The 13,171-nt window shown below is 50.3% G+C and overlaps 5 protein-coding genes across 5 annotated transcripts; 3 read left to right on the forward strand and 2 right to left on the reverse strand.

Moving 5' to 3' along the window:
• Nucleotides 1-497: 497 nt before the first annotated feature.
• Nucleotides 498-2,997, forward strand: MAA_06212 (tRNA synthetase class I catalytic domain-containing protein; the record flags this gene model as incomplete). Its single annotated transcript, XM_007824210.1, has 3 exons — nt 498-728; nt 779-1,924; nt 1,975-2,997. The coding sequence occupies 3 exons, from the start codon at nt 498-500 to the stop codon at nt 2,995-2,997; spliced, it is 2,400 nt and encodes a 799-aa protein (XP_007822401.1).
• A 121-nt stretch (nt 2,998-3,118) lies between these two features.
• On the reverse strand, nt 3,119-4,096 carry MAA_06211 (glutathione-independent formaldehyde dehydrogenase; the record flags this gene model as incomplete). The annotated part of the gene is made up of 4 exons (XM_007824209.2): nt 3,119-3,322; nt 3,380-3,452; nt 3,506-3,878; nt 3,955-4,096. 4 exons carry the CDS (start codon nt 4,094-4,096, stop codon nt 3,119-3,121), a joined length of 792 nt encoding a protein of 263 aa, XP_007822400.2.
• Nucleotides 4,097-4,791: 695 nt separating this feature from the next.
• MAA_06210 (uncharacterized protein) lies at nt 4,792-5,325 on the forward strand (the record flags this gene model as incomplete). Its single annotated transcript, XM_007824208.1, has 1 exon — nt 4,792-5,325. One exon carries the CDS (start codon nt 4,792-4,794, stop codon nt 5,323-5,325), a length of 534 nt encoding a protein of 177 aa, XP_007822399.1.
• A 3,423-nt stretch (nt 5,326-8,748) lies between these two features.
• On the forward strand, nt 8,749-9,495 carry MAA_06209 (Concanavalin A-like lectin/glucanase; the record flags this gene model as incomplete). The annotated part of the gene is made up of 1 exon (XM_007824207.1): nt 8,749-9,495. One exon carries the CDS (start codon nt 8,749-8,751, stop codon nt 9,493-9,495), a length of 747 nt encoding a protein of 248 aa, XP_007822398.1.
• Nucleotides 9,496-11,551: 2,056 nt separating this feature from the next.
• On the reverse strand, nt 11,552-12,807 carry MAA_06208 (cytokine inducing-glycoprotein; the record flags this gene model as incomplete). Its single annotated transcript, XM_007824206.1, has 3 exons — nt 11,552-12,084; nt 12,171-12,242; nt 12,357-12,807. The coding sequence occupies 3 exons, from the start codon at nt 12,805-12,807 to the stop codon at nt 11,552-11,554; spliced, it is 1,056 nt and encodes a 351-aa protein (XP_007822397.1).
• Between the last annotated feature and the right edge of the window lie 364 nt (nt 12,808-13,171).

Consider the following 13,171-nt stretch of genomic DNA (forward strand, 5'->3'; position numbering starts at 1 on the left):
AATACATGTGGCAGTTCAAGGTTAAATTTACAATAACCAGGTGACATTTTTTCAATTTGGCTGGTCTGTTTTTTAGTGAACGGGCTGTGGCATTAAACATGAATTGATTGAAGTCCAGAGCATGGAGGCACTTCCTGGCAGCTAGCCTCATGCGACGACATATGAAAAAGGAGGGGCACGACAGCTTTGTCGGAGCTGCATGGCAAATCTGCCAAAGTGGCATTTCCTTTGCGTGACTCAAGCTCGACGCTGGCCACCACCACGACTGCGATTACGTGCGCTCCCTCACCACCCGCGGCCGGCGACGACTCATCGAGTAGCAACCAGCATTGGCCATGACCTTGCCGTGTCCAGTGTCTCTCGCTACTTAATCCTCACCGGACCCGCCAGTCTGAATGCATCGTTTGCCCGTCGCACACCGTCCGAGATTCGTTCCAGTCGTCACTACTCCCAAGAGCTTCTTCCTTTTATCTATTCGAAGATATAACACCGCCATCATGAACTCGATAAAAGTCCACAACTCACTCAAGCCAGGCCCTCCCGTGCCGTTCGTGCCTATGGAGCCTGGCAAAGTCTCCTGGTATGCGTGCGGTCCTACCGTGTACGACAAGAGCCATCTTGGTCATGCCCGAAACTACGTGACCAGTGATATTATTCGACGCATCATGATGCATTATTTTGGCTTTAATGTCAAGTATGTAATGAACATGACAGACGTTGACGATAAGGTGCGAACCCCGCTACACATGCATCATGGCTGCCACGCTGACCTTCCTAGATCATCATCAAGGCTAGGAGACAGCGACTTTTAGACCTCGAGAAGAAGAAGAAATACTCCGAAGAGGAACTCAGGACTCTCGGCCTTGCCGCCTTCCGAGCCTACGCGTCGAAAAATCTGCCTCTCCTTGCCAACGACGCATCCAAACTGGACGAGACCAACTACGCCACTCAGCGGGATACAGCCTACGGCACAGTGCTCTCTGGAGGCACTCTCACTGGTGAGGGAAAGCCCGGGGATAACGAGGCAAAGATCAAGATGCATGTCAGCAACATGGATGCCGCTGCTGAAGCTCTGAAGCAAAATGCCATCTTCCCCGGCGCAGACGAAGTCCTCCTACCTTACCTTGACTCTTTGCACAAGGAGACAATGGATACTAGCGACCAATCTATATTTACCGATCTTACAAAGAGGATGGAGGCCGTCTTTTTGGAAGATATGGACAATCTAAATGTTCTGCGACCCGACGTCATTACCCGTGTCACCGAGTACGTGCCTCAGATAGCCAAGTTTGTGGAACAAATCGTCGACAAGGGCTTTGCATACGAAGCCGAAGGCTCGGTTTATTTCGACATTGCAGCCTTCCAGAAAGCCGGCAACACCTATGCTCGTCTGAGACCGGATAGCAAAAACAACAAGGCCCTTCAGGAGGAGGGTGAGGGTTCCTTGTCGACGAATCTCGGCGGAAAGCGTGGCGCCGGCGACTTTGCTCTGTGGAAGAAGTCCAAAGCTGGTGAGCCCTACTGGCCCAGCAAATGGGGTGATGGCAGACCAGGCTGGCACATTGAATGCTCCGTCATGGCCTCTGATGTACTCGGATCTCGCATGGATGTTCACTCTGGCGGCGTGGACTTGGCTTTCCCTCACCATGACAACGAGCTGGCGCAGAGCGAGGCATACTTTTGCCAGCACGGCAAGGGTGAGCACACCTGGGTCAACTATTTCCTTCACATGGGTCACTTGTCAATTTCAGGATCAAAAATGTCCAAGTCCCTCAAGAACTTCCAGACCATTGCAGACGCACTCGCCACCACCTACACCGCCAGGAGCATGCGAATTGTCTTCCTGATGGGTAGGTGGAACGACGGTGTCGAAATTTCTCCAGACATGCGGTCTACAGCCGATAACTGGGAGACAACCATTAGTGTACGTTTTATTTACCCTTGCACAGCAACCTCGTATTAACGTGTTGGTAGAATTTCTTCACAAATACCAAATCTTGGATCAGGGAGGCTGGTGTCGGTGGTGGCGTTAGGAGCCTCTCCATTAATCAAGACACGCCAGCTACTGGTCTCCTTGCCGATCTGGAACTGGCCAAGAAGGAGGTCGAGGCCGCACTGACCAACTCTTTTGATACCCCTCGAGCCATGCTCGCTCTTCTCAAGTTGGTCAACAATGTCAATACCTTCGTCATGAATAACAAGGACGTGGATCTCGCCCACGTTGAGGCCATTGCGCGCTGGATCACCAAAATGGTGGGCATCTTTGGGCTGGACCCCAACGCCATCCCTCCCTACGACGGTCTTGGTTGGGCATCTTCTATTGCCGCCGATATTGACCCCAAGAAGGCTATCCAGCCTTATGTTCAAGTTCTCCAGACTGTGATGACCGAGGTGTCCAAGCTCTCCCTCTCCAGCGACACGCTTTCCAATCTCTTATCCCAGGACCCTTCCAAGGAGTTTGAGTCAATTGTCTCCAGCGGCACTCGCGACATTGAAGAACTATCTCTCCCTTACATCCGGGTCGTCTCCCAGATACGTGACGAACTTCGCCGCATTGTGTCGTCTCAAACCGCAGAGAACAAAAAGGCCATTCTCGCTATTGCCGACCGCATCCGTGACGTAGACCTGACCAATCTCGGCGTCTCCCTCGACGATCGTCCGGATAACCAGCCGTCACTCATCAAATTCATCCCTGCTGCAGAACTCATCCGCGCGAGGGAAGAGAAGGCGGCGCGTGAAGCCGAAAAGGCCCAGAAAAAAGAAGAGGCAAGGATTGCACGAGAAAAGGCGGAGCAAGAGGCCAAAGAAAAGGCCAAGATTCCTCCTGAAGAAATGTTCAAAAAGGATGAGCGGTACAGCGCTTGGGATGAGAGCGGTATGCCAACCAAGATGAAGGATGGTAGTGATGTGCCCAAGAGTCAACTGAAGTCTTTGAAGAAGATGTGGGAAAAGCAGAAGAAAGTTCATGAGGAGTTCAAGGCCAAGGGAGGCTTGTAGGTGCTTGATATAGACCAATAAAAGGAATCCTGCTATTACCAATACTTATAAGATGATGGCTTCTGCGATGATAAAGACTGTATCTGGGACAATTTGGATCGGCCTCGGCAATGGAGTAACACTAGAATCCTCCATTGGGGTGGATTAGCACTTTGGTGTACCCTTCCAGTCTCTTGTCAAACCTGTCACAGGCAATCTCCACGTCATCCAAGGTGATTTCGTGTGACACGGCAAAGCTCGGCTTCGCTTTCCCTGCTATGATGAGGTCCCGGAGATACCTATTGTAGGCCTTGACATTACACTGCCCGGTTGCAAGTCTGAGGCCCTGTCACTGATTCAGACGAGGGACTCTGACAACGAGGTCTAGCAAGGCGCAACTCACCTTTTCAAAAAGCTTTCCAAAACTCAAGCTAATACTGCCCTTTGCGGCCGCAGTGTCAGGGGCGCCGGGATCACTACCAGACTCGAATAAGCACTTGCTGAACGGGTGGGAAACGGGGAATTTCACCTCGGGACATAGAGTCCGGGAATTCCCAGTCCACCGCACGGCCTCGTCACCCGAATCATGTTCTCCAGAACGACATTTGGCTGCTCCGAGGAGCCCCTGCTGTCTATGACCTGAGCGTCTATGGATCGATCTACCATGCCGTTACTCACCTTGATGATTTGCTCCACGGCGTCACATTCAGTGAAGTCGACGGAGATGCAGCCCATGGCTTCCGCGGCCCGCAATCGCTCGGGGACTCGGTCAACGACAAATACCCTCGCCGCTCCAGGCAAAACAGCCGAGTGTCCAGCCATCAGGCCGACGGGGCCAGCGCCAAAGACGGCGAGGCTTTCCCCGGGAGCAAAGCTCGACAGTTCGACGCCGTGCCACTCTGCTGGAATGTGAGCACCAAGCGGCCAAGGTTCGCCTCGGAAGACGCACCTGTCGGAAAGATGTCTACGAGGACGAACCGTATGCGCCGCCGGTGCAGAAAGCAGTCTTGCCCTCTTCGCAGTTGCGGCAGCGGCCGTCGGCGACGTTGAACGGGACCACGACTCTGTCGCCCCTGGTGAGCAGCGTCACCCCCGAGCCGACTTCTTCCACGATGCCCATGTTTTCATGTCCTGCGTCATAGGGTTGCCGGCCGGGTTGACGGCGCGCGCATACCAAATGTGATGCCGTGCTTGGCGGCGGTTCTGCCCTCGTACATGCTGCGCCGATGTGAGTTGTTGCGACTCTGCCAGGGGATAGGCAAAAAAGGAAGTCAAGACTACCACTGATAAACGGCCAAATGACGAAGTTGAGGCCGCTAGAACATGGGTTACTTCAAGCGTGGGCTGGTAAAATGCGATTGAGCTAGGGCAAGGATTTATTTTTTATGATTGCGTATTGATTTAAAATGGATCATGTTGATTAAGGAGGGAATTAAGACGTTTATTTGTTTTTTAGAAGTTTAGATAACAAGGCCATCATCTCCTTCCTTTAAACAGGGGGATGTCAGGACCTATAATCACGTGTCAGGCACTATGACTTTACTGCTACGCTTGTACGCTTTAACTTCCTTTTTCCTTCCTTAACACACACGAAAAAGTCTTTTTTTTATTACCTTTATTGCAATACATACTTGGCATTTACTCCCCCGAGCTCTTGTTACGTTGCTCGTCGATCTCTTCCGCGGTCCCTCCCATCTTACCACGACTCAGGAATCCATATTCTCCCAGCATCGCAGGACACACTCACGCCAGTTGTTTGGAAATCTTTACCATTCAATACTAGCCATCATTGGGCCTCCCCGCAGCTAGAACGCCATGTACGCATACGGTGGTTACATTTATTTCGGGGCTGTTTGCCCGCTGTCGGACCGTGACCACGACAAAGAGAGCAACCTGTACAGAACGAACTGGGCGATTCATATGTTTGACGAGGCATACAACCGCTGGTGTTTTTGGAAGTTTCGTCGGGTTGGCCAAGACATCTTTACCTACGGCGAGGAGTGGATTGCCGACGCACCCAAGATCGCAGGACCAGCCGCATCCATTTTGTTTGGAAAAGTCCGCCGCGACAAGTTGTGGGCAGCCCTGTACTATATGAGAAGGGTGGTTCCATGGGATTTCAGGAACAATTTCCATGTTATGCAGTATTTGATTTACATCTGCAAGCGACTGGTGTGGGTTTTTGAGGATGTGGAGTTTGGCGAGGAGATCCGTTGGTTCGAGGTTGAGAAGGTGGTGGAAGTTGCAATCAGTTCAATCAAGGTGTATCGAGAGCTGGATCCTACTCCGTTATGCCGCGCATGTTTGATTGGAAAGAGGAGTGTGCTGGATATTGTCAGGAGGAGATGATGCCGTGCTCTAGTGCCGACCAACACGACGTGTGCTAGATTGCTCAGCATGAGAGCGCCTTCTTCTTCTGTTTATTATCATTCAGCGGCATCATTTTTTATATCAACGACCTTAGATAGTGCGTAAAGATGCAAAATATATCAAGCATTAGCGGTTTACATGTACAAAAGAGGCGCCTGTTGTGAAGTCTCTTACACGTATTAAAGTGACTGGCATCAAGTATGCGTAAAATACCGGGCTACATGATCCAATCTGTTGATGATATAGAGATATTACATTGCACAACCGATGTCATGATACCAGCTACCTCTTTTCGGGCTCCAGGCTTATAGAAAAACCAAAAATCGCTCGACGCAAGTGGACCTGCGCGAGATCTTGATAGAACCCGTCGCGTGGCGTGAAGATTAAAGCTGCGGTGTTCCGAAGCAGATGGGCTCATGTAAAAGTTCTAGGCCGAGGGAAAGTGATGGGCAAACCCTTTATAGCCTACCACAGACGGCGGAATCCCATCACTGGGGTTGCATTGCAACATTCAACTCGCATGCGAAACGGCCAAGACTAGGCTGCCTGACTCCAGGGTTAGGTTTGATCAAACAAAGGCTGTGCCTGGTGATTGCTGGTCGTGGCGATATCTGAGATGCTGTCTGTGAGGATATATCTAAGTCGGAATCATACACGCCATGCGTGAGTTGCTTCCATCGAATGACGCCGCCGACCAAGACGCCTTAGTAAATCGATGGACCGGCTTTTGGGTTTACAAGCACCGTGTAAATTTCTGTCAAGGTTCTCTTGTACGGCAATCCACGCCTGAGCTGACCGCGCTCTAATCGTGGCCAAAGCAACACAATAACCTGTAGCTGCTGATGAAATGCAAAGAACAGCGACCAATGCGAATTTGATTTCATCCTCGTGTGCGCACATCCGCAGGCTTATGCAACCCCTTTTCCGCCAATCCCAGAATAGTCCGGGCTGCGGGTCAAGACGATGTACAAAATCGTCCAGAACGGGTTTCTGCCTAGACATTGGAAGCTTCTCAATCTGTCCTGGCATCAGAGTCTTGGATCCCTCACTATCAATAACCCAGCTATAGTCCGTATTACAACGAGGTAAAAAGTAGTACAGCAAGGAGGCATTGTAGTGTTTTGAAAAGTCTTGACGAAACTCTGGACAATTATTGAGGAAGAATTCTGTGTCATGAGTAATGGCATCATGTCAAACTTTGCCGCGAATATCTTGAAATCCCTAGGATTGCCTATTATTTCTGATGGCATGTTGTGATGCCCACAGAATGGATAATTTCGGTCCATGTTACCACACCGCAATAGTCGTAATTCAGTTTCTGTATAATCGTTGTTCATCGAATTATATAAAATAGAGCCTCTATCGAGAAATAATTATGCCAAACGAGGATATCGACGACCTAGTATCACAAGAAGCTGTCTGGCCTCATTCTTACTACCACTGACATTTCATTCCCGCTTTTTTAAGCCAAAAAAAAAGTCAAATTGATAAAACATGGCTTTTTATTACATTTATAGCCGATATACGGCAATAAATTACCGCCAAGGTGTATTTGACTAGTAATTGCCAAGCGTGCGCCCGGTCCAAGACGGCTAAACCTACTTAATGTGGATTAAGAAGCCAACGTTCATCAATCCGTGATATGGAAACTGACCCACTTCCGATGTGGTGTAGTGGCTATCATACTGCGCTTTCAAGGCCTCTTGGAAGCTCCGCAGGGATCGGGGTTCGATTCCCCGCATCGGAGATGCTTTTTTGTTCCCTTTGGTACTGGAAGGAACTTCATGACGTGTAGTAATTTTTTTTTTTTTTGGCAAATATTTGTAACGTTGGCTGGTTTCTTCCCACTTGGCATACATTCCGTCAAGCGTCGTCTAAAAGCGACGTGGCATGCTTGCCATATTTAGGTAATAGTTCTTTCATTCCACCATGGCCACGGGTATAAGCCATCATCTTGCGCACATGATTCAACGACGTAACCAAAATGGCGTATAATTTTTGTGCGATATTTACCTCTGAGTCTAGTTTCCGCCCCATTTGGCAATAGCAAGATGCTCCCAGTAATCTGCAAGCTCGGACCAAGATGAAGAAATCGTCCAATTTTGTATCATCCACCGAAATCGGCTGTCCTACTCACCATCAGGAGATTTTCACTAAAACACCTGGTCTACGGGAGAAAGACCCATGACTTACAGTTAGGCCACTAGATGTCGGTCCTTTCGGGCTTACTCATGATAAGACTGGGGGGAAACTTGAGCCCATGAGAGATACGGTGTGGTGAGTCTGTGACCTTCCTAATCCAGCTCCCCTCCCCGGACGCCAGAACCGTCTCATTTAGTGCCTGTCCAGCCTTTTGGTGACACCTGATGGATCTTGTGGGTGGGTGTTTTGTTCAGGATGAGACGCCTCGTTTGCGATACTTGGGCAGTTTCGGCACCGGGGAGCCGGCCGCATTCCTAAACTGTACGTGCCGTCAATGAGAACCAAATAAACAACAAAGCATGGCTGAGAAAATTAATTCCGTGAATGAGACTGGAAAGGTTCCTGTTAATTCGTCGGATCAATTGTGAGTTTCGGACGTTTCGTAAGGATATGGCCACTCTGACTAATGCTGCTCAGTTGGTTGGGCGTCGGGAGCGCGGGAAAGTGAATTTTCCCTACAATTTGTTACAATACATGAGTATTTCCAGTAGAGTTGATATAGCTTGTCAGGGTATCGGCTGTGCGGCACTCTCACTCAGTAGCTACGAAGCCCTAACAGCATCGCGACTTTCCTGTAAAGGTTAGGATCTTCAGCCATACGCACCAAGGAACAATCGCCTATCGTTGTATTACCCGAGGACCCTGGGCCGAAACGTGCCGCCTACCCGGATGCGATGAGTCTTTAGGAGCTCTGAGGCTTATACAATTACTTCTCATGAGGTTGCCTCACATTTGCTCAACGTTGCCTGGGTCGTTTGCCGCGCATGGAACAGTACGTGTTTTCGGACACGAGCGAATTTTAGGAAGGTGTCAGATTTTTCATACTTGAGAGAAACTTTCAAACCGTCTGTAACTTTCCTAATTTGTCTAAATTTCATCCGTCTCTTTCGTTTGAACCCCTTCACCTTCGATAAAAAGACTAGCTACAAGACTGGTAGGCAACAGCGCGTGATGTAGGACGGCATTCTGTTTTTCGGCTTCACTGTGGAGGATAGTATGACGGATGGCATTGACAACATGCTACTATCTATTTTATGATACCACGGTACAATCCTTGAAAATGACATGTATAAGAATGGTCATTGCTCCAACAACACCCTGCGATTCTTGCCGTTCCTCCTCTCCATTCGCATTCTTGGACCAACAACTTGATAAAATCTGGGCACACGATCCACTACCGTCGTTTCTTCAGCCAGAACAATGAAGTACACAACTGTTTTCGCTCTTCTTGCCGCCTCCGCCGCCGCTCTCCCAGGCAGGCCTCTAAAGAACAATCGGGGCTCGACGAAACGTGCTCTCGGCCACCAGTCTGTCCCCAATCAGAGGAATACCACGCACCCCCAGTACTCTGGTAACTGGGCCGGCGCCGTCCAGAGCGGGCAGAGCTTCACACACGTCGAAGGCGTCATCACCGTGCCCCAAGTGAGTGGTGCCGAGGGAGCTGCCGCCTCCGCGTGGGTTGGCATCGACGGCGACGCTTGCCAGCAGGCTCTCCTCCAGACGGGCGTCTCCTTCTACGCCAACGGCGCCTTCGACGCCTGGTACGAGTGGATTCCCGACGCTTCCTCCGACTTTGACGACTTCCAGCTGAGCGTGGGCGACCAAATCAAGATGGTTATCGATGCCACGGGCGTGACTACCGGAGTTGCTACTCTGGAGAATTTGACGACTGGCCAGAAGGTCACGCACACGTACGACAGCAGCCCCTCGAGCCTTTGCCAGAATAGCGCCGAATGGATCGTCGAGGCCTTTATGGAGGGAGGCTCGCAGGTTGTCTTGGCCGATTTCGGACAAGTGACCTTCACGGGCGCCTCTGCTACCGACTCTGATGGAACGGTTGATGGTACTGATGCTACAATTGTAAACATGCAGGATCAGACTGGAAATACTGTCACTGATTGTGCTGCTAGTGGCAGCCGCGTCTCTTGCACTTATACTGGCAACTGACGGCCTTGATCAATAGAAAACCGGTGAGCTATGAGAGTGGAAGCGATTTGTTGGTGCAGCAAAGAAGGTCACGTATATATTGTTTGTGATGTTGATGCCATTGTATTTAGAATCTAGCTACACATGATAGATCTTTTATTGGCCTTGTGATTGTACAAATTTGTGATGAATGTTGCTGTGAATTTTAGACAGTAAACCTCGGATAATGGTTTCGCGGAGCCATGGTCACACTCTCGGGAATTGCATCTTGACATTTTGGATGCTACTGTTCTTGTTGGTCAAGTCGCCAAACGTTAGTGGAAAAGTGTGACTACAGCCTTGCTTAGGTTCGTTGTCAACAAGAAGAAAGCTTTGAATACTGAGCAGTTTGGAACTACTTGAATATGTTGACGTTCATGTAGCCATATAAACTTGATGGGACATTGGAACGACTTGGCTCAAGTTGGAATAAAAGTCTATAAAAACGGTATAAAACACTGCACAAGATATAGTTTATATTTACGACTCCATGAGTCATTTCTCGACTAATAAACGAGGTAAGCACTCGCAAATACCTATACTGCTTGTTGTAACTTATCTACCTGCCCTTGCGCCTACAAATAACGAATCTTTGACCGCGGTAATACTCACGCTCAGATTGTTACACGGAAAAGGCCCAACAGATCGTAAAGCCCAATAAAGGGGCTTTACTGATACAGGACTTATTAGTTACACAGCCAGAATACGTGCCCAGGCAAGAACCCTAGGCCTAGGCGTTCCTTTTATATATATAAGGCGGTTACCCTTCTCTTCCTTTCTTGTAGTAACTCAGGACCTTTGACATCCTACGAGATTATTATTGAATTGAGCTCTTTCCGCTCCAAGCCTTCACATTGAACCCTTGTCACACAGATTCTGTTGCAGAACAACGAAAGCTTTCGGCACAACATCCCTTGGTAAGATGAAGTGGTGAATTTTGCCTTGTACGACTTGTTTCGAGATGACAGACAAGCAATAAGCTGCATGCCACCCCCACGTCGTATCGAGACATGCAGCGCATCCGAGCAATTCCAATACCACAAATCCGAGTAGCAAGGAAACGGCATACTGAGCAAGCAGAGTGGGATCACGGGGCTGACAGGATGCGAATGAGAAACCGAGATGAGTCGAATCACAGGTCTCCGCCCCCAAGGGTACACAAACCTCGCTCATAACCGCCTTCGGTCAGGAGAAGGGTCAATATGTCTTTGGGCCTAACAAGGCCCGTTTTCTGGCCTACGGAACACGCGTAGGATATCAATACGTGAATGAGGGGCGACAAGTATGCGGCACAGTGCTGCGTACTTCGTACTTGTGAGCAACATTAAGATCCTAAACAAGTGAGAGCCGGCCTTGTGACTCGATCCGGTTGACCGATTCAATTCGCAGTGTGATTCGCTGCACACACCGCAGCTTGGGTTTCAGATGCTAGCGAGCTCCGAGGCAACAGCCGCAGAATCATGCATAGGGATAAAGAGGACCAAGAATGAATGATGCAGTCATGAGCAGAATATTAGCCAAGAATGCGCGGTGCTTGGATGAAGAAAACTCCAGGGCATGACGAGATTGGACAGGAGAGAATGGTTTCCCTACCAGCAATAGCACGTACAAGCTTTGTTCGGGCCCCGCCTTGACCTACGGTTGCTAGTAGTATATATATTACATCAACGACAATCCAGGCAAGGCCGGGTTCCGCAAATTAGGGTCAATCCTAGGCCAACTGAAGAAGAGCGGATGCCCTTCCTTTTTGGGGAGGCTTCCTGATCGAATCCCCTTGGTGGCATCAGTTTTTTTTTAGCTTTTCTTTTTACTTATTTTTAACGAAACCGAACCTCTGTGCATTTACTGGGCAGCATGTAGAAGCTCTCTGCGAACCATCTCCTCGACAGTAAAAGAAACAGTTAATTCGAAACGGGCACACGAGATAAACTTCTATGCCAGTCCAAGTATTAACTCCTCACGGCATCACAGCATAAAACGCAAAGCGAGGCCTGATTCCCAACTGCACTGGTATATTCATCATCATCATCATCATGACTTAGATAAGCTCTACAGATCTATCATCTCGGTAGTCGGACTTTTTAGCGTTTTCCTCCATCTTAGCCAACCGCAACTGTCTCAGCTTCTGTTCTCTACGACGGTACAAGAACAGACCAGCAGCTGCTATGGCGCAAGCGCCGAGAATGGAACCGACAATGACGCCGGCCAGGGCGCCGCCCTTGAGGCCAGATCCCCCGCTGCTCGCGGTGGTGGGCGTCTTGGAGTCACCGGCGGGCTTGTCCTTTTCAGCGGCAAACTTCTTGTCGTCCTCACCCGGCTCCGTGGCGTTGAAGCAAGGGATACGCAGCTTGAAGTCGGCCTGGTTGACGTAGGTGATGTCGGCACAGGCGTAGAATGTCTGGTTGTGGGGGGCGTCCCAGTCGGCCTTGTAGATGATCTGGAGAGTCGCGTTGGTACCTGCGGTAACCCGGGAAGGGGCATCAGGAACCGATACGCAGGTGTGGCCAGGGTTTAGATCGCTAATGTCAATGGTCTCGAGGAGAACACTGAAGTCGGTGTTTGTCTGGGGATCTGTGCCACATTAATGTCTTGGTCTCCCACACGACTCGGCAGGGGGAAGCGTCTTCCGAGCCCTGCCGGGAAAGAAATTCACCCACCTTCCTTGTATGAGATACTGATCTTGCTGTTGTAGTAATCATCCTGGGCAACGAGGGCGACGGCACCTCCGGCTGGGAGACGAGTCAGCATTGTTCAACGGAAATCGTACAGGCCCCAGATACCATCAACCGATGGAGGAACAAGAAAAGCAAGCACAACTTGTCAGGGGCTGTGGCAGGACGTACTGATGGGGAATTTCGTCCTGTTTCCGGCGGCGGCACGCGAGCCGCACGGCGCCTGGTTGTCCATGTCGCCCGACCACACTCTGTCAGGCGGCCACATAAAGGCAGCAGGGCCCATGTAGTTGTCCGTCACACTGGCAGTTGACGGGTTGCTGGGCTGCGGCTCGCTCTGGGCACTGATGGCCGAGGCCAGAGCCAGGCCGGCTCCCACGGCAATCCTGGTCAAGTGCATCTTGTCACGAGTGGCCAATACTGGCGGGCTAAAAGGGAAGGGAAATCGTGTGTCAGAGCGAGGACCTTCAAAGGCTCGAAAGACAGAGAAAGGCACAAGTTGGGGATTCTCGGCCACCTTATGTACGCACGTAATTATACGACCAGACGCAGCAACGGCGGCACAGAATTTTCGCCACAGCGGACCGCGCGGGCTTGGTATGACTTGCTCGGAACTAAGCATCATGTCCGACGAAAAACCGCCCGCGTGATGGCATGCCATGGGATGGAAAAACTCGTTTACGCTGCGAGTGGGTGGGAGGAGCCACCGGGACGGGACAGTCATGAGGCATTAATCCTGTCATATGACTGTCGATGCAGGTCCGGACCCGTTAGATCGAACTGATGGATCAGATAAGATGCTGCACATGTCATCCGTCCCATTTGGTTCTGTCGTGGCGTGAGACTTAACATTAAAGTTGGTGGCAAGAATTCCGGTTTATTTGCTTGGCAGACCGGGATAAAGTGGGGCTTCAACGGTGAGTGTGAGCTGATACATGCCGGCCGTCGGATCAGATAAGATCCTGCTACTTTGTTGGCCGCGCCAT

Source organism: Metarhizium robertsii (assembly GCF_000187425.2).
Source record: "Metarhizium robertsii ARSEF 23 chromosome Unknown MAA_Scf_6, whole genome shotgun sequence".
Classification (NCBI taxonomy): Eukaryota; Fungi; Ascomycota; class Sordariomycetes; order Hypocreales; family Clavicipitaceae; genus Metarhizium; species Metarhizium robertsii.